General features: G+C 35.2%; 1 protein-coding gene across 1 annotated transcript in view; it reads left to right on the forward strand.

The window, feature by feature from the left end:
* Nucleotides 1–500: 500 nt before the first annotated feature.
* LOC123524215 (uncharacterized) overlaps nucleotides 501–24,509 on the forward strand; it is a 50,233-nt gene continuing 26,224 nt past the window's right edge. The window contains exons 1-8 of the mRNA XM_053539804.1: nucleotides 501–729; nucleotides 1,092–1,181; nucleotides 1,355–1,711; nucleotides 18,597–18,680; nucleotides 19,136–19,336; nucleotides 22,440–22,523; nucleotides 23,057–23,764; nucleotides 24,052–24,369. Of these exons, the coding sequence (XP_053395779.1) occupies nucleotides 501–729; nucleotides 1,092–1,181; nucleotides 1,355–1,711; nucleotides 18,597–18,680; nucleotides 19,136–19,336; nucleotides 22,440–22,523; nucleotides 23,057–23,764; nucleotides 24,052–24,369 (2,071 nt within the window). The remainder of the gene's footprint in view (nucleotides 730–1,091; nucleotides 1,182–1,354; nucleotides 1,712–18,596; nucleotides 18,681–19,135; nucleotides 19,337–22,439; nucleotides 22,524–23,056; nucleotides 23,765–24,051; nucleotides 24,370–24,509) is intronic.

Here is a 24,509-nt window from a genome sequence, read left to right on the forward strand (position 1 = left end):
TGTGATCCGATCTTGCAAAATCCATGAGAGCCGAATACAAAATCCCAGCTCTAGCTACTGTCATAATGAAACTTTTATTATATACCTCTACTTTTTTGTTTGTTGTTTTGTTATTGAACGAAATCTTCGTTTATCGATATTAAAATGGAACTAAGTGAAGTTTTATGTGCGCTATTTATAGAACTGTGGCAGGCCATGCATATTAATGAAAGTAGTCCGGCAGATACAATACGGAAGGTACAATACGGAATTTATGACGTACAATACGGAATTTATTTCTGCCTGTTCAAATTTAATTGTGAAATACAAGCCGAATTTTTACATAATTTATATAGGTATATAATAATATCGTTCACTGTAGTTATTGTCCATTTTCAGCTGATGTTTTTATACCAAGTGTATGGAATGGTAATTATACCTGTGCAAGCGACAATTTCATGGTGAGGTTTTTGATGAACATAACAAAATCGTCCCAAGACCAAATCAATCTGAATGGAGACATGTATATCAACAACTCTATCATCGTAACCGACGGCTCCTTTGCCTCAGCGTATAAAGTCCTTACCTTACAGACCAACGACCTCATTCAGAAAACTATTTTGGGGAAGAATTTTACAAAAGTGGAGTTGAATGGACGTCTTCAGTCTCCAGTATTTATAGATGGTGTGATAATTTTCAATGATGAAAATGGGAGATTTAATTGTCCAATGGAATTAAGGCGTGGTCCGAGTAAGTGCACTTTGGTTTATTTAGTTAGACATTGTACTATCATCTATACAAATGTAGCTAATATATATTACAGATATATTTATCTATGTATGAGTAAAAGCGAAATACGTATCACAAGACTGGAATGTATACATAAGGGAAATACTGTAAGTTACAGATTGCGTGAATTCCAATGGGCTAAGATCTACCAACTATCATGACAGACTTTCCTGCCAATTGTACCAAAAGTGTTGAATTTGAAGATATTTCATCAGTCCTTTCTGTTTTTTAAATGCTATTGTATACATTTGTATATGCTGTACAATTACTATGCATGCAAGCTTTATCATGTATTTGATATTTGTATTCATACTTTCTTTCAGTACTGGTGCATTACAACTGGTGTAATAATCATGGTACATGTCACAGATCCGGCTTTAAGAAAGAGCAATATAGATGTTGTTGTGATCAAGGTATGTCATCATTGAGAAAAACGAAACTAAAATACAGTGTACTTATTTCGGAAGTTGTAAGATTAGAATGAACTGGTTGATTCGGTGGCTAATACATGCACAAGAGATGGTTATGAAAAATAAAACAGTTTGCAGACATTTTCTTATTGTTAAATGCTGATTTTTTTTTGCAGGCTATGATGGTGCTAACTGTATTCCGACAACTTCCACTAGCACTACAACAACAACTACTACTACGACAACTACAACGCCAAGTACAACCACTTCCACTACCACACCGACAACCACCACCACTCCAACCACAACGCCAACCACCACACCTACCACAACGCCTACTACCACACCCACTACAACCACGACAACAACGCCTACAACGACAATGACGTCTATACCTTGTACGGCAGTAGTCAACTGTACCGTTCATTACACATGCGGCCCATACGGTCGCCGAGAATGTCTGGCAGGATGGACGGGGGCTGATTGCGATACAATGATTCCTGGAGGAGAGGCAGATTGCGATTCATTTGGTTGTGAGTTAACATATAGATACTGGCAAATTGTGCTGAATCGTATTGAGCAAACCACATAACAGAGAACTAAAGTAATGATTTTTTGCTAGGGTATAAATGAATTTCAGTTACTGTTGAGAAATCCAGTATAAAATTAAAAGCGTATTAATACTGTCAAAATGTGAAATTAATACATTATTATAGTTTCATGTTATGTGATTTGCTTAAAAGAAGATAAGATTCTTTTGCTTTGCTCTTGGTCTTGACATCGCTATATAGAATGCATACTCTGTGAAAAGAAACATAAGAATGGTAGTCGGAGTAATACAAAGGAGTGAATGCGAAATAGGTGTAAGTGCGTGCAGATAAAAATGCATTTGAACGACTTTCGCATTCACCATGAGAAAATTGCTTAAAATTTCATTATTCAGAAAAAATGAGCTGCAGGCTTAGTACGGATTTTAGTGCTAGATTAGATTTAAACGAAAAAGCGAACAGTAAAGTTGTTGGAAAAGTAAGTTAGAGAATGCCCCGTTTCAGCTGACTTCGCACAGAGTTTTAATTCGTGGTAATAGTAGAAACGTTTTCTTCCGTTTTTTTCTGTCACATTTTTTCTTTTTCATTGACTGCATGATCATGGTTTCTCTTCTGCAACTGTAGAAAAATATAGTACTTACTAAAACTTGCAAAATGAAACAAGGCGTAGCTTTATAATGTCTACTCTTACATAAAGTTGATAATATTGTTTGCTTGAATTGATTTGCTTTGAAAATAGCTTCTTTCACGCACGGAAGTGCCTGCATGGATTTCGCTTGCGGTTTTGTTCACGTCATTTCTGTTTGCTTTAACTTATGTGCGTGCTTAAAGGAGCTTCCAAATATGGATGGAAAAAGATTGCATGGTAGCTGATAAGTATGTTAATCAGTTGCATTTTTAGTCAGAAACAAACAGGAAGCTAGTGTAGTGGTATTTGTTGTCACTGTTTTCAGCTACAGAGCTAGAACCCAGTGAATGGACCGGAAATTACACTTGTCCCGATGACAATATATCTGTCGTTTTCGTTATGAACATCACAAAATCTGATAAAATAGACACAACTGGATCTGTAATGATTCAGGGTCATAATTTTTCCATGTCGGGAGCGTTTGCTTCCCAATTTAAGTTCATAACGCTACAGAGCGACAATGTGATTTCCGAGACTTTTGCTGGGAGAAACTTCACTGACGTGGAATTGAATGGCAAGGTGCAGACGACAGTTTTTATTGACGGTTTTGTGATTTTTACCGCTGATGTTGGAACAATATCTTGTCCCGTTGAGCTCAGAAGAACTGCAGGTAATATTTCATTTTCCTCTTTAAGTATTTAAAACATTAGAACCAGTTTAAGTTACTGCGAACTTATGTCATATTGTATTCGTTGATATGAGGTATAAATTATACCGTATTGTATGAAAAATCATGTCTTAAGTGTTTGCATATAGTTGTAGTGGATTACCGAAAACACCAAAGTATGTAGCAGGTCTTTTCAGAATCACTAGATACACAATAGATTTTGGCAAAGTCATTTAAGAAAAATTGTCAAAGGCACTAGACATATGGAAACAAATGTTAGAAGCGGTAGACATATAACAGAAAAAGACACAGAAAAGTTAAAAAAAAAGTATCAGAACGATAGCAAAACTGTCAGAAGCAACAGACACAGAAAATGTGTCAAATAACTTTGAGTTTTAGCGAAAATGTCAAAAGTGCTTCTCAAATAGATAAACGTCAAGAAAAAGAATACATATCAGAAAAAAAATGCCAAAGAATTAGACCGTTCCCAAAAATGTCAAACGCACCAGACATATAAGACTTATAAGAAAGGTATGGAAATATTACATTCTTCTTAAACAGTATTAAAAAATCTAGTAAACACGTTAAAAGCACTAGTCAAGTAACAAAGTACTAGAGCTATAGTGAAATGTTCAAAGCACTGGATTTATACAAACATTTAAATGAAAAATAGATATAGACAAAAAAGGGTTAAAAGCATTACACCTGCATCGTATATACAGCAAAGATGGCAAAACATTAGGCATATAAAAATGTAAGAAGCAGTAGACATAAAACTAGATGTATAGAAAACAATTTTAAAAGCACCAATAATATATCCTATAGTCAATATAGAGCAGTCTGTGTCAAAAGCCATGGAATTACATTGAAAGTAGAATTATAAAATGTTCTTTAGGCATGAAATCTCATCAAGGTGTTTGTTACCCCAAGATGGTTGGTTTCATTTGTAGAATTTGCCTTTCAAAATTAAGTGGGGTGGGGATGGGGGGGTGGGGGGATTTTTAAAGCTTGTTCCAACAGAAGATATATATATATATATATATACGCATTACCAAGAGAAGATATTTATACATTGAGGATCCTTATTTATGAACTATCTTAGACCATGCGGCCTTTCAGCCATATGGTCATGTCTTCTGATGCAAAACATTACGGCGCAAACTATTACACAAACTTAGAGCATTTTCATTGAAACTATATACCCATGGTTACCATGAAGTGTAGCTTCGAATAACATTTATACCAAAGCCACTGTGCATATTTATGCGCCATTGGATATGGACAAAACGTGTACACTGGCGTTACTGGTACACGGGAGTGTGTTGCACAAATTTCTTCCACAGTTAAAATTTCTGTTAAACTTCATAAGTGATATTTCCATTAAATGTACGTGCTATGGTATGTCTATATACATTGAACAGGCTGGGCACATCTCCCGATCGGGGTAATTTAGCTCGTTCGGGGTATTTTACCTCGATCGAGGTAAGAACCTAACAAAAGAAATCATAAAATATCAGAATTATGACCGGGAGCGGGTAAAAGCGATTTCTCTTCCATGTCCCGATGTTTTCTAAGTGTAAAAACAAGGCAAATTAAACTCATACATGTACATTTTTCTTTCGCATAAAATGCGCATTTTGGGTAGAAAAATAGCAATTTTTGAAAATACAGGGTAAAATGACCCCATACTATCACTAACACTTACAGATCGAGAATTATTATTCGACAGTTCAACATAGCAACTCAATCGCCGCCATCTTGAAGAGAATGGATATTTTCCGTGATGCACACAAGCCGTTATTTCCATTGTTTTTAATAATAAGTACAGTCTGTACTCATAATCATTGAACCATCATGTTATTTTTTTTATCTTATTCTGGAACCTGAAGCAATTTTCTGTATTATTTAAAGGTCTCCCTCACTATACTAAATAACACGTTTTCCACACTTTCCTAATTTATTCTATATCTAATTACATAATACAATGACAGATAATGCAAGTCACTGTCAATGACGCTACTGGTTAGTAATACCGGTATATATATAAATCACTAACTCGTGTATCCATAATTTTAACATGTGCGAGACATTGCGGAATGATACTAAAAATTCATTTAGGTAATGATAACATTTTACTCGAACTTTATCATAGAATCCTTGTGTAAAATCTTAAACTTTAAACTAAAATAAAACCGTTAAATCCATAAAAAAAATCCGGATAAAACTTCGAAGTTTTGTAGTTTGTAGCATCACCTGGGACATATGCAGTCAAAAATCTTTCTCGACTGAAAAAGTGTGATATTTACTGATTTTAGTCAGTATATTAAGCATATTATACAATAAATGCGCGCGGACATGTAAAAAAATGCACAATTTTGCCATGCGCTCCAATAAATCATTCCGGGCATGCGCTTGACGGCTGCACTGATCTGTAATGAGAAACGTCGGAGTTGAAACTAGCAGGTACTTAAAAATGCAGTGCTCTGATTGGTCACTAAAAACTCCCGCTGTCATGACAGAGTTTTGAATTCGCTCTTCAGTTGATCGCAGATATCACTTCAAACGTTATGACAGATAAAGGACATAAAATGCTGATTTATTATAACCACATTGTTTTAAGTAACTAACTTCTTTTTCATAAGTTAAATTGTATATTTTAATAATTTTGCGCACACCCTGTACTAATTAATACAAAACAGCAGAATATTCTGTAGTGTGCATCACGGATAAAATTTATTCACTTCAAAATGGTCGCTGTTGAGATGCTGGAATGAATGAGAAACATTTTTTGGCTAATATTACAGCGTAAGTGATAGTACTGGGTCACTCTTGTGTGTATTTTCAAAAATTGCGATTTTTCTACCCAAAATGCGCATTTTATGCGAAAGAAAACTGTACATGTATGAGTTTATTTTGCCTTGTTTTTACACTTAGAAAACATCGAGACATGGAAGAGAAATCGCTTTTACACGCTCCCGGTCATAATTTTGATATTTTATGATTTCTTTTGTTAGGTTTTTACCTCGATCGGGGTAAAATACCCCGAACGAGCTAAATTACCCCGATCGGGAGATGTGCCCAGCCTGTTGAACAAGCATTTACCCTTTTCCTGACAACTCTGATATAAAAGAGATAAACCTACAACACATCAACCTGATCAAGAAAATATATTGAGCAATGAATAAACATCTTTATACTAATACATATGGTATCCGCTTTTATGTCGCAAAATTCACTGATACCAAGGATTTGTTCTAAGCTATATAACATAGGTATGCATATCAATTTAATAATTGGTTATCTGAAAAAAAAAGACCTTATAACGATGTTGCATGTCGAGACGGTTTTCCACTCTTGGTTTTGTAAATTTTGGAGTCGGGTTTGATCATATTCGCAAGGCTTTCAAAGGTTTTAAAACATGAAGTCTATGCATTTCAGTTCACGTTGATTGGTGTAACAGTCATGGTAGTTGTTACAGATTTGGTGCTCCCAGAGATAGTTATACCTGTTGTTGTGATCAAGGTAAGTCGTTGGAAATTCTTAATACTGGCAACACATGGCTGTCGGAGCTAGATACAACTGTTTTTCGTGATCAGGTTTGTTGAGGGACATGTATATTATTATGATCAAAATAAGTTAAAGGGAATTCATAAGATTAGCAAGACATTGCTGGCAGAGATATACGTGTTGCTTTGATCAAGGTCCGGTGTCGGAAATAAATGGAACTATCAATGCTTTGCTGTCCGATTATAAGATCCTTAACAGCGAGTACTTACCCAGTTATTTTAAGCAGCAGAAATGTTTGTTTAAACTTGATACAGGTATTATCAATGAAATGTGGTAACATATTTATATTTTCATTTTTTAGGCTATAAAGGTCATTCTTGTGAAATCGGACCGACTACAACAACAACCACTACGACAACAACAACCACAACGACAACGACACCAACAACTACAATAACAACAATTCCATGTACACCTACAAACAACTGTAGTATGCACTATTCCTGTGGACCCCATGGTGAGAGAATGTGTCTTCCGGGGTGGACAGGGGCGGTGTGTGACAGCATGATTCCCGGGGGCGATGCAGAATGTGACTCTGTTAATGGTAAGTAGACCAAGTGCTGTTTGATGTGTGAAATATATCGCTAGCAAGCAATACGTCCTTGCACAGTGTAAAGAAGTTTTGAGAATACAGATAACAGATTAAATTATAAAACTGATTTTGAAGACAAGACTTGACAAAAGTACGGTAGAACTATTTATCACTTGAAAGACATCTCAGAAACAATCGGTTAGATTCTACTGTTTGATAATGGATTTAACTCTATGGAATTTTGGTCTGAAAAGTAATTTCGTTTGTAAAATGTATATGGTAGTCTTTAGACTCAAGTAAGCTATTTGCTAATATTTGCAAGTTAGATCGGATCGTCATCACACAACAAGTTAAATTGACTTTGTTTAAATAAGAGGTATGAAAAGTTCTAGCTGTTTTGTCGTATACTTCCATATTTTATGAGGTCCTTACACTTACTTCTATTTTAATACTGATAGTTAGATTGAAAAATATTGACATTTACTCTTTCTTAAACAGAACAGATTACATTCGTAATGTCCGTAAATTAGTACCCTAATAGGTAGAGCATTTATAAAGATACAGGTTATTACATTCCAATCTGACTGAAGTACTTGATCTTCTAAACGAAGATCTGAGAACGACCCATTCACATACGTCTTCTGTATATTTTGGATTTCCAGTATTGCTATTTTTATTTTAACCAATGAAACGACTTGTTAGAATGTCAAAGAGTAAGAAAAATGTGCAGTTATTCCAGGGCTCGAACTCGGGACCCCTCGATTACTAAGCAAGTGGCCTACCGACTGAGCTAACCGGCTATCTGACACATTCCGACATAAGAATTGTAAATATCAAAAGTCAAGGCTACAGGTAGATTTGCTAAATTTTGTAAGTTAAGCTCTGATTGGCTAGCGAAAGGGTCGTCAGAACGAGGCTATTAATAGGTCGTTCTCAGATCCTATGCGTAGCGTAATAGGAGATGTACTTTAGTCAGATTGATTACATTCTTATTGTCCGTAAATTAGTAACACAAAGAAGTGGAATATTTATAAAGATAACGATTACATTCATTAGTAACACAAAAAATAGAACATTTATAAAGATGATCATTTTAATGTGATGATGACATCGCTAGCATAGTTGTTGTTGTTGTTGTTTCAGCTATGGAGCTATTGCCTAGTGAATGGACTGGAAATTACACATGTCACGATGATAATATAGAAGTTATTTTCGTAATGAACATAACACGATCTGACACAATCGACACGGTTGGGTCAGTAATTGTTGATGGTCGTAATTTCTCCGTCAGAGGAGCATTTGCTACACGATTCAAAATCCTGACACTTCAAAACGACAATGTAATTTCCGAGTCCATTGCTGGTAGAAACTTTACTGATGTGGAATTGAATGCAAAGCTAATATCGCCAGTATTTATTGACGGTTTTATGATTTTCACTACCGACACTGGAGATGTATCATGCCCTGTGCAGTTACGAAGAAGTGCAGGTATTAACACATAACCTGTGTCATATACATTCAGAATTAGTGTTTTATTTCAATTTTCATTGTTTCCAGTGTAAATGCTTACAATATTGATATCATGACCTTTCACTGCCTTGAGGAAGAAAAAAGAAAATATTTGTTTCAGTAACTGATATAGTTACGATATTTCTCATTGTTCTTGTTGTTGTAAAAAAAGATACATTGTCCCTTTCTTTGACGTCGTCCGTGTGAAATTTTCAAGATTTTTCAAACCTGATCTACGAACACATCACACTTGCTATTTTCCTTTTGAACGTCTAATTTCCTTTTAATTATGACAATGACAAGTCAGATTTTTAGAAAATGATGGTTTGATTTTTGATAGGACGATTTCTCACATATTTACACGACTTGACTAGCCATCTAGCAATGATTGTAGCAAGACTGAATTAGATAAAGCGATACCTTTTGCCTTCCTTTAATTTACTTAGTAAAACATTATATAGGTATCACTGAATTTTCTTCACGAAAAACTACCTGAATATCATTTTTGAGTGAAAAAGCCGATAATAAATCTCTCTGGCTGTCCATCATTTCCTCATAAATATTGTTTTTTTATTAACATTAGACATTCTTAAGGAAAACATCTGTTTACAGTTTGTTGTGAGCCTCAAATGTTTAAAGCAACATGTGAGGCAAATTCAAAAAAGCACATTAATTTTCAAGCTCATTCATTTATGTCTATAGTGTTTTAAGTTTAAGAAATGAATGACCTCAAACATTCACTATTTAGAACCAGTTTGGAGGCTGTGTGAACCCAGGGTACCTACATTCAGTTTTAGTTAGTCTCTGCTAGCGCCAGAATGATTCTAGAATTGAAAAGTTGGACACTACCTTAGGATATATAAAAGTGCAATAACGATAATTATTAAACATTTCAGTAACTGTGGACTGGTGTAATGGACATGGTAGCTGTTACAGAAATGGTCTTGCAATTGACAGTGTTACTTGCTGTTGTGAACAAGGTAAGTTCATACTTTATATGAGCCGCGTCACGAGAAAACCAACATAGTGGGTTTGCGACCAGCATGGATCCAGACCAGCCTGCGCATCCACGCAGTCTGGTCAGGATCCATGCTGTTCGCTAACAGTTTCTCTATTTCCAATAGGCTTTGAAAGCGAACAGGATGGATCCTGACCAGACTGCGCGATCGCAAAGCCATTATGTTGGTTTTCTCATGGCACGGCTCATATAAATGTTTTCTATGAGAGAATTATGTTTACTTAATTTTCGTCTGTTTATAGGCCTTGAAATAGTTTATGTCCATCAGTCGTATATTTGTTCATTTCCAAGTATTCCATATCAGTTTCTGTTCATAGTCCTTCTTAACTACTGCACATTGTGTCTCTTGTTCATTTCCAAGTGTTCCATATCAGTTTCTGTTCATAGTCCTTAACTACTGCACATTGTGTCTCTTATTCATTTCTATGTGTTTCATGTCAGTTTCTGTACAGAAGTCTTACTTAACTTACGCACATTGTGTTTCAAGTTCATTTCCATGTGTTCCATATCAGTTTCTGTTCATAGTCCTTCTTAACTACTGCACATTGTGTCTCTTGTTCATTTCCAATTATTTCATATCAGTTTCTGTTCACAGTCCTTCTTAACTACTGCACATTGTGTCTCTTGTCCATTTCCAAGTGTTTCATATCAGTTTCTGTTCACAGTCCATCTTAACTACTGCACATTGTGTCTCTTATTCACTTATTATTTGTTTCATGTCAGTTTCTGTACAGAAGTCTTACTTAACTTATGCACATTGTGTTTCAAGTTCATTTCCATGTGTTCTGTCAGACTGAGTGTCTTTACAAATGTCCTAGTTAACTTATGCACACTGTGTCTTAAAATGTTCATGTCTCGTTCATTTCCATGTGTTTTATGACAGTTTTGTACAACAGTCCTGCTTAAGCTTATGCCCAACGTGCCTGTGTTAGTTTATGTAAATAAAATCTGAAAGTAGATCCCTCGGAAGCACCGAAAACAAGGCAAACAGTGAAAATTGCAGACTCGGTTTGATTGAGTCTGTTCATGAGCAGTAATGGAAAATGCAACACTGCCCACGCCCCCTAGCACCGGCGTAAGCAGTATTCAATCTTCAAGTCTAAATGAGTTGAAATCAATGATCCCGAAGGACCAGAAAATATAACAACACTGAGATGAAGTCGGGGCGGCTTTTTACGACCGCCACACAGCACTTAACACCCGCTGTTGTGAAGTAAATAAAATCTGAAAAGTAGATCCCTCAGAAGCACCGAAAACAAGGCAAACAGTGAAAATTGCAGACTCGGTTTGATTGAGTCTGTTCATGAGCAATAATGGAAAAAACAACACTGCCCACGCCCCCTAGCACCGGCGTAAGCAGTATTCAATCTTCAAATCTAAATGAGTTGAAATCAATGATCCCGAAGGACCAGAAAATATAACAACACTGAGATGAAGTCGGGGCGACTTTTTTTCGGCCGCCACACAGCACTTAACACCCGCTGTTGTGAAGTAAATAAAATCTAAAAAGTAGATTCCTCGGAAGCACCGAAAACAAGGCAAACAGTGAAAATTGCAGACTCGGTTTGATTGAGTCTGTTCATGAGCAATAATGGAAAATGCAACACTGCCCACGCCCCCTAGCAGCGGCTTACGCAGTATTCAATTTTCAAATCTAAATGAGTTGAAATGTAAGTCGTATGTATGTTCATTTCCGGGTGGTCCGTGTATATTCGTATAACAGTCCTATTATATTTTGTGACCAAAATATGTTTTTATTACTTCATGTATATACGCCCTAAGTATGTTCATTTCCAGGTATTCAGTGTCGCTTTCTTTACAGCAGTCTTACTTTATTTTATCCCCATTCTTTCCGACGCGTTTTGTTGTTACAGGCTCTCGTAAAAACAAAGTTCAAGTTAACATACTTTTATTTTAGAACATATTACATTTGTTTACAGTGACCACAACATTTTATCCGATTCTGTTTTTAATTTAGATTACAAGGGACAATTTTGTGAAGTTGGGCCTACAACAACATCAACCACTACGACAACAACCACCACTACAACGACAACACCAACAACAACAATTACAACAATCCCATGCACGCCTACAAATAACTGTAGTATGCACTACTCTTGTGGACCCCATGGCGAGAGAATGTGTCTACCAGGGTGGACAGGGGCGAATTGTGACAGCATGATTGTAGGGGGTGATGCTGAGTGTGATAATTTCAATAGTAAGTTTAAAGAGGTTAATAAATGAAAAACTGATTTCTTATTTTAGTATATAAATACGTATTTTCATTAACACAAAGATTTATTGTTTTGTCTTACTGAAGCAGTAACAAATATAAAGTTTACGCTTTTGTTACAGTCTCTGTATTATTTATTAATTTTGCATCACTTTTCAGTGGTAAAAAAATTCTTGTCAGGATTTCTGTCTGAAATTATGTAAAATAAATCCCGCTTGCCAAGAAAAACACATACCAGTACTATGCTTGCTTTTGATGTTTAAGATTCATAATGACAGCTTCATATGTCAAACCTGTTCAGTTTGAAGATATGCTATGTTCTGGTTGTAATGCTTTGGAACGATTGGCGACGCTTTAAGGCTCTACCTGACTGCTTTGATGCTGTTACAAATGCTTTACAATAGTTTAAATGTTTTAGACTAGTGTCATCATTTTTCATTGTCAGTGTGCCAACATGTTATCACTGTCATACATTCAAAAAGCAACGTTATTTTCAGCACTGTCCCTTGTTCCAAGTGAGTGGAGCGGAAACTACACATGTAAAGATGACAACGTTAACACAGTATTTGCAATGAATATCACTAGATCAAACACAATAGACACTGTTGGAACTGTTTCCATACACGGACATAATTTCTCTATGTCCGGAGCTTACGCTTCTTTGTTTATGCTTTTAACGCTTCAAAGTGATCATGTGATAAGAGACGTAGTTGCGGGTAGAAACTTTACAAATGTCGAGCTTGACGCAAATGTACGCAGCCCTGTATTTATTGACGGTTTTGTCATATTCACATTGGACACCGGAACTTTAAATTGTCCCGTTGAGCTCCGAAGAACTGCAGGTATTGCTTATATTGGTTTTGCCTAGAAATAATAATCTTGAAAATCATAATCCTAAATGTCCATTTTCTTAAACATTCATCTGTATTGTATGATGAATATTTGTGCCAACCACATATGAGCCACGTCATGAGAAAACCAACATAGTGGGTTTGCGACCGGCATGGATCCAGACCAGCCTGCGCATCCGCGCAGTCTGGTCAAGATCCATGCTGTTCGCTAACAGTTTCTCTATTTCCAATAGGCTTTGAAAGCGAACAGCATGGATCCTGACCAGACTCCGCGGATGCGCAGTCTGGTCTGGATCCATGCTGGTCGCAAAGCCATTATGTTGGTTTTCTCATGGCACGGCTCACATCTACTTATTTACGTTGAAAATTTTCTTTAAAAATGGCTCTTATTCAGTTATTTGGTAAGTGGTGTTATCCACATAAGACCTAAACGGAAGGAAACTGCCTGTTAGTACCCACTATACTGCCACCTTCGTATACGTACGTTAAGTAGATACAAATGATGAAATGAATTCCTTTTTCAGTTAATCTAATTCATGCCAAAACACCAAGTAGGGGGGGGGGGGGGGGGGGGGGGGGGGGGAACGACCAATAATTGCTCTGTTCCATTTTTACTTTTGTATGTATTAACTAACTGATTTAAATTTCTATAAGAAAAGGTAGCTGATTTGCGAAAACTTCGGATTTGCAAACTAAATCATTTATAAGTCAATGTTAATGTATTCATTTGTAAGAAGAAACTGATGGTCACAGTAATGCACTGGATATATAGTCAGGTCACTTTGTGATACTTTTGTCTTAAATTGATGTTGTAATATATTCTTCTAACTTAAGAATATTTAAGGCGAGAAACATAAATCTCCTTGCAGGCCTCAAAAACCAATTTGTCAACTGTTTCATTCACAGCTTCAAACTATATCTTATCTGAATTGAGTTGTAACTTGTTAGTTGCAGAAACATGATCATTGAAGTTGTCTAGCATTTATCTAAAATAGACTGTGGTTTGTCCCTCTAACTTGTAACCTAGTTTAGCTAACTAGACAAAGAAAACTATCGCAGTAGCCACTTAACTTATAGGTGGTAGTAGGGGCACTAACAACCAGTATTTTCCTGTTAAGATAATCATCTGTGGTACACATTATTTTTTGATATGTGACAGGGTCTTTTTTGGAAAACAATGCGGTCATGTTCATAAATAAGTAGAGATGTGGCTGGAAGACGTTAGCCATCATAGTATTGCCTACATAATGTCAGCGTATTCTTGCGTCTTAAGGTTGCTTCTACATTGCCTTTGCCAAGTGCACCTATTTGGTGATTGGAACTAATAAAATGTTTGATTAAAATTGTGGCTGTATAGATACATTCATCAGCATCGCTAATATCATTTCAGCGTGCTTCTGCTTTGAATTACCTATAGTTAGAAGATGTATATGACTGGAGAGGAGTAATGTCCTGCTGTTTCATTTACTTAAAGTGCGTTTAATAAAACTGTTGTTGATTTCAGTGACAAAAGACTGGTGTAATGGGCATGGCACTTGCTTCAGAAATGGTGGTGATCTTATCGACTTTACTTGCTGCTGTGATCAAGGTAAGATATAAATGCCTCTTTTTGATTACATGTTTTTTATCCGATGAGCAATTGCTGTTGCGTTACGTTTATTTTATTGGCCATTTTGGAGTTATTCCCCTATTGATAATACTGGAATATATAAGTGTATAAATATGTGAATCATATGCTTAAGCTTTGAGACTAGTGCCCACACTCAACACTACAGGGTGAATCCTGATTATCTTAGTTGGTATAAGTTTCTGGTTCGCCACATGTTTGGGAGTTCTAAAGTTAAATTACGTATTCAGTCATCCATATTTTTGAAATGTGATTTGCATTTTTACATGATTCTGCGGCTTCAAGAATATCAAATACCTTAACAGTTTGTCTTTTAGCGAAAGTAATTACATGAAGATGCTATGTTTAGGTTACAAAGGCAAATCTTGTGAGATTGAACCTACAACAACATCAACAACAACCACGACCACAACAACAACAACTCCAACTACAACAACAACTCCGACAACAACAACAACTCCGACAACAACAACAACTCCTACTACAACAACTACTCCAACAACGACAACTACCCCAACAACGACAACAACCCCAACTACGACAACTACCCCAACGACAACAACTACTCCAACGACAACAACCACACCTACAACAACTACTACTACCACTACTACCACAACAACGCCATCTACTACGACAGTCAAGCCGTGTACACCTGTAAGCAATTGCAGCATGCACTACTCTTGTGATTCCCATGGCAACAAGATTTGTCTACCCGGCTGGACAGGAGCAGACTGTGAAACAATATTACCCGGAGGCGAGGCAGATTGTGACAGCTTTAACTGTAAGCCATTTGTTTGCTGGCCATGATTTTTATCAAATCATATATTACTAATATAAAGTAATTGCTTATGTGTTTGTTTTTTTCAAAATTAAACGCGAGTGTCTCTTCATGTCAGCTAAGTAGATAGGATTCAACTGGTATAGAAAAATAAATTTTAATGCATAACTTAAGAATGTTATCTTAATGAGATATAGTTATATCTTATGCAGATATCAGTTAAGGACATTTAGTTTTTTAGAAGTATTTATTCCCTTTTCACTGTATCACTTAAGAAAGTTGTCAGAGCTCTGTATATTGAATTTATTGTGCTACGCTTTTGAAAATAAACGGATTTGGTAAAAATATTCTGCATGACCTTAAGAATTTCATTGTTTTCAGTTATAGAAATATAAAGAAAGTTCAAATACTGTAAAATATTGAAGGTTACTTATAATACTTTTTATACTTTTATATAGCAAATGCCAGTAAGTAATACAAAAATGTTGGCAAAATGTTTTGAATCTCGTGAATGTTTGGCCTTTTTATATCGTGTGGCAGACATTTTTAGGATATGGTCTGATTGTCGTCTAGATTTGTTTATGTCGGTTTAAATTGTTTGGCCGATCATAATCAATCCTAAAATCTGAAGATTTTATTGTACTTGGGTCAATTGATAACAAGAATGTGAAGAACATTATATTGTGACGTTTTTGAGGTGGAGGTGCCAAATGGAACAAAGTTGAGCCTCCCATTTTTCTCCAATATGTTAATACTTGGCTAAATTCCCTGAAAATTTTATTAAAACTTGGTCCAGTGTCGCTCATCGCGGAATGTGCCAAAACATGGCTTGTTGCTAATCAAGTCACAACTGTGAGGCAAATTTGAGCTTCTTTTTTCAGTTTATTCTCTAATTGATACCGGAATTTAAAAACTTAAGGCAAATGATTAGCTCATTACGAAATTTACAAGTCAGTATGTCCGGTCAATCAAGTCACATCTTAGGGTTTCAGGGTTTAGACATTTTTTACCGCATGAGTAATTCCGTAAACACCCGTTGAAAATTTATTATAAAATGAAGTCCAAATCGATCAATACATGTCAGGGACGTTTCAGATTACATAGATTTCTAATGTCCCAGGTCTAAACTATGTGTTCTGAGCCTTACCTTCGTGATCACGTGCTCATACTTATAACTGATAGGAATTTATAATAACTTGGGAATTGAAGATCCAGAACTAATTTGAGGTTTTGTGGTCAACGATGCTCTTACTCAGTTCAGTGCAAAACTGCAGGTAAAGTTTAAAGCCATCATTATGTATCCACATTGAATGTCTCTATAAATTATTTGAAAGATTTTCATTTGTAAACTGTAAAAAATGATTAACCTCATTTCAAGAAACATGTAGTACAGTCTTTTCAGCATAGGTAAGTCATACTGAAGGTATAAGCTTCCAGCTCTGTATTCTAAGCCCGTAAATGGCATTTCAGATTGAGGAACTTGGTGTCAAATGATTCCTCATCAAGACGTTGTCAGAATCATGAGTCAGCCATGTCAGTTCAAGGTCAAGGTCACAGCTAAAATCAAAGGTTTACCCTTTCACTATCCATAGCAGTGGCAGGGGATTTAGCTGTCTTTCAGACTGCCTTGTTTATTATTGATGTGGCAAGCACATACGTTTTGATAGATGGCTGAATTAGACAGGTCTAGATTTGTTTTGAAGTGTGGGTTTAAATGTGTTCGGCACGATTCAGTTAAAATCCAAATTCTTATCTAAAATCTGTAAATTTTATTTTGTATTTGTGTAGTCTTTGATAAAATATTGTAAGGAAGGAAATTATATTTATGACTTATTTTTGTGGTGGGGGGAGGTGTGCCAATCGAACACGAATTCACCCTCATTTTTCTCCAAAAATATTGTTTACCCACAATTTTGGCAAACATTTCCCTAAAATGTTTATTTTTATATTATATAACCGATTGTCCGTTGTCTACGTATTCGCTTTGGAAACGTTTGTCCCTTTATAAAACTGGTTGTTGCTAATTAATCAAATGTGCCAGAGCCAGTAATTTTACTGTAAGCTAAATTCTTTTATTCATTAGTTACTTATATATAGTATATAGTCCCGGAATCTTACAAAACATTAAATGCATGTATGATATGAGATCATTACGTTAAATTTACAAAGCTCAGATCGTCCTTGTCATTATAATATTATTTATATTTCAGCTTTAGACTTTGTACCAAGCGAATGGAGTGGAAATTACACGTGTAATGACGATCACGTTAAAATTGTATTTAAAATGAACATCACAAAATCTGATACAATAGACACTGTCGGGACCGTTTCTATAGATGGACATAGATTTTCTATGTCCGGAGCTTATGCTTATGTGTTCAGGCTTCTTACGCTTCAGAGTGATCACGTGATCAGTGACATTGTAGCTGGTAGAAACTTTACTAATGTTGAACTGGACGGAGAATTGAAATCCCCAGTATTAATTGAGGGTTTTGTGGTTTTCACATTAGAAACTGGGGCTTTGAGCTGTCCAGTTCAGCTGCGAAGAACTGCAGGTAATAGTTAAAGCAGCATGCTTATGTATCAACATTAGAATGTCTCTAGATGAAATTTATTTTTGCAAATGTTATTTTTCAGGTGTTGTAAACAGTAATTTAAAAAAATGAACATATTAACATTGGCAGTTTTCAAATAAACAATGATTAGGAAATATTAAAACAGTCTTTTCAGCAATAGGATATTCATTACTGTAAAGTTATATATTACCTTCGCATGCTGCTTTATTGAATGCCGGAAATGTGCTTTCAGTAGTTTGAGTGTGAAGTGCATGGTAGAATATGCATGGTGTCTGTATTAAGATAAGTTTTAATTACAGGAACACAGAAATAGCGATTTTTACCAAGATTAATTTATAAGACATAAAAACTATACATTGTCCATCGCCACAAACTAAAATAATACCAAACATTTGAATTTTTATTATTGCTTAGCTTACAATTTAAGATCATTACTTATCCTTTTATGTGATTATAAATTAAATATTTATTTTATCATTTTCTGAATTAGGTATTAGAACGTATTATTTCAAACTTGCTTATAAAGGTTTGTAAAATATGATTTATACTAAACATGGTTTATGAACAGTTGCTGTTGGAAATAAGGAGAAGATGAAAGAATATATAGAGTCTCCGTGTACTTTTAATTCTTCCGAGTTCATGTCAGGTGTTTGTTGAATTACTGTTTCTATTTTGTGATTCAGCTTCTAGATCTGTACCAATTATTTCAATTTATGAATTAAAGCAACTGATTTTTTCAGTATCATATTTATCTAGACAACAATGGCACACTTTGCATTTAAAAAGAAACATTAGGTGAAACTTTAGGTATTAGTTTATCTTCTCCTTGCCATGTAAAGAAATTGTATGAAAAGCGTATCTGTTCTGAATGATTTCAGTGAATAAAAACTGGTGTAATGGACATGGGAGTTGTTATAGGTTTGCTAGCGGTCTTGAAGATTACCAGTGTTGTTGTGATCAAGGTATGTTATTTAAGAAAATATATAAATGGTCTTTTGATTGCACCGGTCGATAATTATTTGACTTAGGAAGTTCATCCCTAACCTTAATTATATGAGGGGATTTGAGATTGTTAGATTGTACTTTTGTTGCATCAGTGAGCATCTGGAAAAAAGTAATTGGTTCTATGCAGGTGCCTACCTATTTGAAATGACTGATTGTCAAAGGTCGTTCTCAACTGTTGTATGTTCCTTGCATTAGGATTTACACAAAGCAACAGAATCAGAATTAAAACCAAGTGAAATACATGCATCCACTATAAAGTGAATTTCATTCAGCACTGGTTATTAAGATTCTGGAAATTGGTGGTTCTGTTGTTTGAATACCATTCTTTACTGCAATAATAATTATACCTATTTATACATCATCATACGTCAGGACTTGAACTTGTGTCAAAACGTGCATTTTCTGATTTTAGATTACAAAGGCCGGCGTTGCGAGGTCGGACCCACCACCACCACAACAACAACAACCTCAATTCCCTGTACTCCGACGAATGACTGTGAAAGGCACTACACATGTGATCCTCATGGTCACAAGATCTGTATTGCGGGATGGACGGGGGTGAACTGCGAAACAAAAATTGTAGGAGGCGTTGCAGAATGTGACAACTTTGACTGTGAGTGATATACCATTAGCATATTTATCTGCATAAGATGCTGCAAAAGCAATGTTATATGTTTGCAAGTGTGCTGTGTGTGTAAACAATTTGTGTTTAAGTGCTGGAATAGTTTTCCAGCATGTGATAAAAATATGTTAGAATTAATCAGATGTCTAGTTCCACGCTTACATAATGTAAATGCTTTTTCCCATGTTAAACTTATACAGAGTAAAATATTTCCTGATGAATTGGATTTATTTCTATGAAATCTTTTATTTGAAAATAAGAGTGTTCATTTATATGCTTTGTGTGCAGTAATTGTGTGGATTGTATGCTGCCCGTTGAAAACCTACAATGTGCCACAGCTTTCACTGTTTCGACTACTCTTGACAATTTCGAAACTGCTATAATTGTCAAAATTTAAATTAAACTTCTGAAACGGTAATTTAGTAATTTCCATTTGAGTATATAATGCATTGGTTATTTTTGTATAAATACTATCAGCATGAAATGTTAGTCATACCTAAATGAAAATTATTTTATTTCTCAGTTGTGTTTTATGATGAGATTTTTCCTTATGACTTATGATAGTTACATTCGTAATTAAAACTTTTCAGCATTTAAAATCTTAGTTTCGTCTTATGAAAATGAAAAAATAAAATGATATCGAATCATTGTTGCATTTCTTCTTAACTTCTAAAGCTGGTAGCAATGCAGGTAATTATTTCATGAGAAGAAAACGTTTGTTCAATATTGCGGTTTTACAGGGATATTAAAAGTATTTTCTGTTTTCAAAATGCACATAAAATTATGTAGTTTTATTCTAATTATTTTTCATTGCTGTTGAATTAACAGCCTTGTTTCGTTCTTTTGGAATATATGGGTTATTTAATGTTCTTACTAAATCCAAGCATTCAAAATGTTAATTGACTGGGGCGATAGTACCACGAATAGAATTTTGGTATTGATTATTAATCTAAAATGGATCTCTGCTTACAGGAATTATTTTTGAAAATATCAGTATATCCCTTTAAATGCGCATTGCTTAGAAATAGAATTTGTGCTGCTCTGAAGGCATGCTGTATTTATCTCAGGCATTAGTGATTAGGAGGGGGAAAGAAAAGGGGTGTACTTGTCGCCCAAAGACCTCTTGTAGGGTAAGAGAAATAATATGAAATTTTGGCATCTGAAAGCTTATATCAATACTCTGATGATCAGCTTGTTCAAATTTCGATGACGTTTAATTAAAAAAAAAACAGCGTTCCTTCAATAACTCTAGTTAGGACTGAAACTTAAGCACGAGAAAGGTTAAGTTAGGACTGAAACTTAAGCACGAGAAAGGTTAAGTTAGGACTGAAACTTAAGCACGAGAAAGGTTAAGTTAGGATTGAAACTTAAGCACGAGAAAGGTTAAGTTAGGACTGAAACTTAAGCACGAGAAAGGTTAAGTTAGGACTGAAACTTAAGCACGAGAAAGGTTAAGTTAGGACTGAAACTTAAGCACGAGAAAGGTTAAGTTAGGACTGAAACTTAAGCACAAAAAAAGGTTAAGATAGGACTGAAACTTAAGCACGAGAAAGGTTAAATATGGGTCAAATTATGACTAACATTAGGGTCAACTGTACTACTTCTAGAAATGAAAAGGTGTAGTAATTATGGAGAGGGGTTTAGTGATGTGAGAGGAGCAAAGAAGGAGAATGTTTACGTCTTTAGTAAAACTGTCTTTCATTAGACATTAACCATTTACATACAACTTTATTTCTGTTAGACGGGTTGCAGTCTGAAAGAAAAAAAATACTGTTTTCGAGATCTACATCTGTTGTTTTCTTAAGATAAATACAGCATCTTCATAGTTTTACTTGCAGTGAATTGTTGAAGTGTTTGCTGAATGTGCTAGCTTTAAGTGGAGTTTAAATTTCAGCCTCAGAACTTGTTCCTAGCGAATGGAGTGGAAACTACACTTGTAAAGAAGATGGCATTAAAACCGTATTTAAAATGAACATTACAAAATCTGATACGATAGACACTGTCGGATCTGTTGCTATTTCTGGACATAGATTTTCTATGTCCGGAGCTTATGCTTATGCGTTCCACATGTTAACGCTTCAAAGTGATCACGTAATTTCGGAAGAAGTTGCCGGTAGAAATTTCACAAATGTTGAGCTAGATGGAAGAGTAATAAGCTCAGTTCTGATTGAGGGTTTTGTAGTGTTTACTACAGACAGCGGTGTTCCTGTGAGCTGTCCTGTCCAGTTAAGAAGATTTGCAGGTAAAGTAGCTTAATGCATGCTGGACAATTACCCCTGAGGATAATCGGCATATATTTGCTTAATCTAAGAAGAATTTGACTGTGGGTTGTTTTTTTTCAGATTATAACATGTATCGGGAAATAGACACTTGTTTAATTAAAACGAAACTTTTTTAAAGTAAAACTTACTAAAATACTAGAATTAGTACAAAAATGTTGTGTAGAGGCAAACATCTTGACAGTTAAGCAGGACCAGTCATTTTGCAAATGAAAATAAAGTAATTAAGTTAAATACTTTAACGATGGCTCTGGAAAAAATAAAGGTTGCTCAGCGTTTGAAATATAGTTGCTAGCTAACGTGTGAATTTAGTTTGACAGTTTTAAGTGTTTTTGACAAGTTGAATTAATAAAATACTGATGCTAAGATAGAGTAGTGTGAGTCATTTATGTTTATTTTCTTGTTTTAATCAAGAAAAAATAATAGGTCTTGAATATCATAACTTTTGATTATTTTGTTAAGCCGATAAATTAAAACATTCTGTTGTTTTTTTTCCTGAGATGTTGATAAAAACGCACTATCTTAGTTTTATTTCATAACGGGGGTTGATGTTGATTCTGTTTGCATAGAACCTATTTCCCTTGTCTTCACTACAGATGATTAGATTCGTTACTGGTTTAGTCAGTCATTACGACAATAATGAGTCACAATTCACCATCAGAATTGTACTGTCATTGTAGTATCCTTATCTGTTACACGTGTTTCCATTTTATCATTTTTGAAAGACAAAATACTACTTTTACAAGCAAATATTGCAGGATTTCAATAAGAGTGTAAAATTTATTATGTATATTCTGTATTTGTTACAATTTCAGTGAATATAGACTGGTGTAGCAGTCATGGAAATTGTTATAGATACGGTTCACATCTGGAAAATTATACTTGCTGCTGTAACCAAGGTAATAAATTACTTAGCATTTGTTAAAAAAAGTTCAGGTCTTCAGGTTACAGATCTTTTATTTATATTTCTCGAATCATTTTATAAGATTTTGTCCAAAAATAGATAGCAATATAAGGAATAATAAGCGAATCTTGAACAATTACATTTCTTTGAACTCATTTTTAAGTTGTAGATTCTGTACTAAAGATTTCACATTTAAGACATTATGAAGGTAATGAAATGTTTTGCAAACGAGCATTTGAGCCGTTTCAAACGAGCATTTGATGGCATTATGAATCAGTTCATTGATAGCTCTAGTCCAAGAAGGCTGAGTAACTTTCTTACAACAATATACTGGCAGAATGTGACGTGCAACGCTTATAAATTCTTTGGTTCATTGTCATTTGCAATTTGCAAGTCGCTGCACGGCTGTAAAAGTATTCTATAGAATTAAAAAGTGAAGAAATAGAACTTGCCTCATAACCGTTTGAAAGGCTATAAACGATTTGCAGGTGGAAAAAAGTTGTTACGGTTTGTTTGCTTTTTTTACAGGTTACACGGGAGATAAGTGTGAGATTGCACCCACTACATCAAGCCCTACAACAAGTTCCACAACAACATCCACATCAACATCTACTACAACTCCAACTACCCTGCCAAGCACATCTAAAGCAACACCAACTACAAAGACATCAACAGTTTCTTCTACATCCACAGTTTCAACGAAGTTGTCTCCTGCACCAAGAACCCTACCTGTGACTTCTACAGCCAAATCTACTTCAACGGCAACATCTACATCGAGACCTTCAACGTCTTCAACTGCAAGACGTACAACGAAAGCTGCAACATCAACCACTACTAAACCAACTTCAAGTTCAACAACTTCAACGACAAACACACCATCTACAAAGAGTTCTTCTACAACTACGTCCACCACCACACTTCCAACAACAACAAAGAAAACAACATCAACTTCAACGTCGACTACAACAATACCAACTACATCTGCTTCAACTACAACTACAACAACAACACCCAGTACAACCACCTCAACAACAACAACTTCAACAAGCACATCCACTACTACCACAACTCCTTCAACAACAAGCACTACAACTTTAGCTACAACAACTTTGTCAGCTTGTCCAGGACATTTTACTTGTTCTCGCGGAGGACAGCAGAAATGTCTTCCTTGGTTCCAGGGACCAAACTGTAATGTTCCAAAGGCAGGGCAAAGTGATATATGTGCTAAATATGATAGTAAGTTTTCGTGGTTAATATACAATTATAACAATTATAAATATTTATATAAAGGAAGAATGGTAAAGTCCCAGCAAGTATGTATTTATATACATAAATATATATCAGTCTTACTCTGATTGTACCTTCCTTATTTTCTGCATTTATGAAACTCATAGGAAAACTCAAATTTAATTTCAAGCAGATTGTAACTGCTTAGAAATGTCTAAATTGACTAGTAAATGTACACGACATGTTTTGAACTATGCATCATTGATAACATTAATTTTATTTTCTTTCCATTCCAGATGCCGAAAGCATTGCAAGCATATGGTCTGGTAATTATTCCTGTGCCTCAGACACACAGTCCACAGTTTTTAATTTGAGAGTAACTCATCCTGGTATGGGTCCAGCCATTCAAGGTCATTTATTCATTCAAGGTCAAGAAACAATTTTCAACGGAATCTTTGCATCATACCTCAAGTCTATTACTCTGCAGAGTCAAACGAAACTAGTAGAAATACACGGTGTTTTGAAGACGCCATTGAAATTGGAGGGAGCTATTGTTTTCAAGACTAATCAACAGTCAAGAAATGTTTGTCAACTAGAAATGACTAGAGCTGATGGTAAGGAATAATTACGTATTGGGAAAGAATGAAAAAGTATTTTCGTTTGATGTTTTTATTAAAGTCTGATAATATAGAAAACAGTTGTTGCAATATGTCAGGATTAACATGAAACAATTCATAATATAATTACTAAATAT

Source organism: Mercenaria mercenaria, chromosome 3 (genome assembly GCF_021730395.1).
Source record: "Mercenaria mercenaria strain notata chromosome 3, MADL_Memer_1, whole genome shotgun sequence".
Taxonomy (NCBI): Eukaryota; Metazoa; Mollusca; class Bivalvia; order Venerida; family Veneridae; genus Mercenaria; species Mercenaria mercenaria.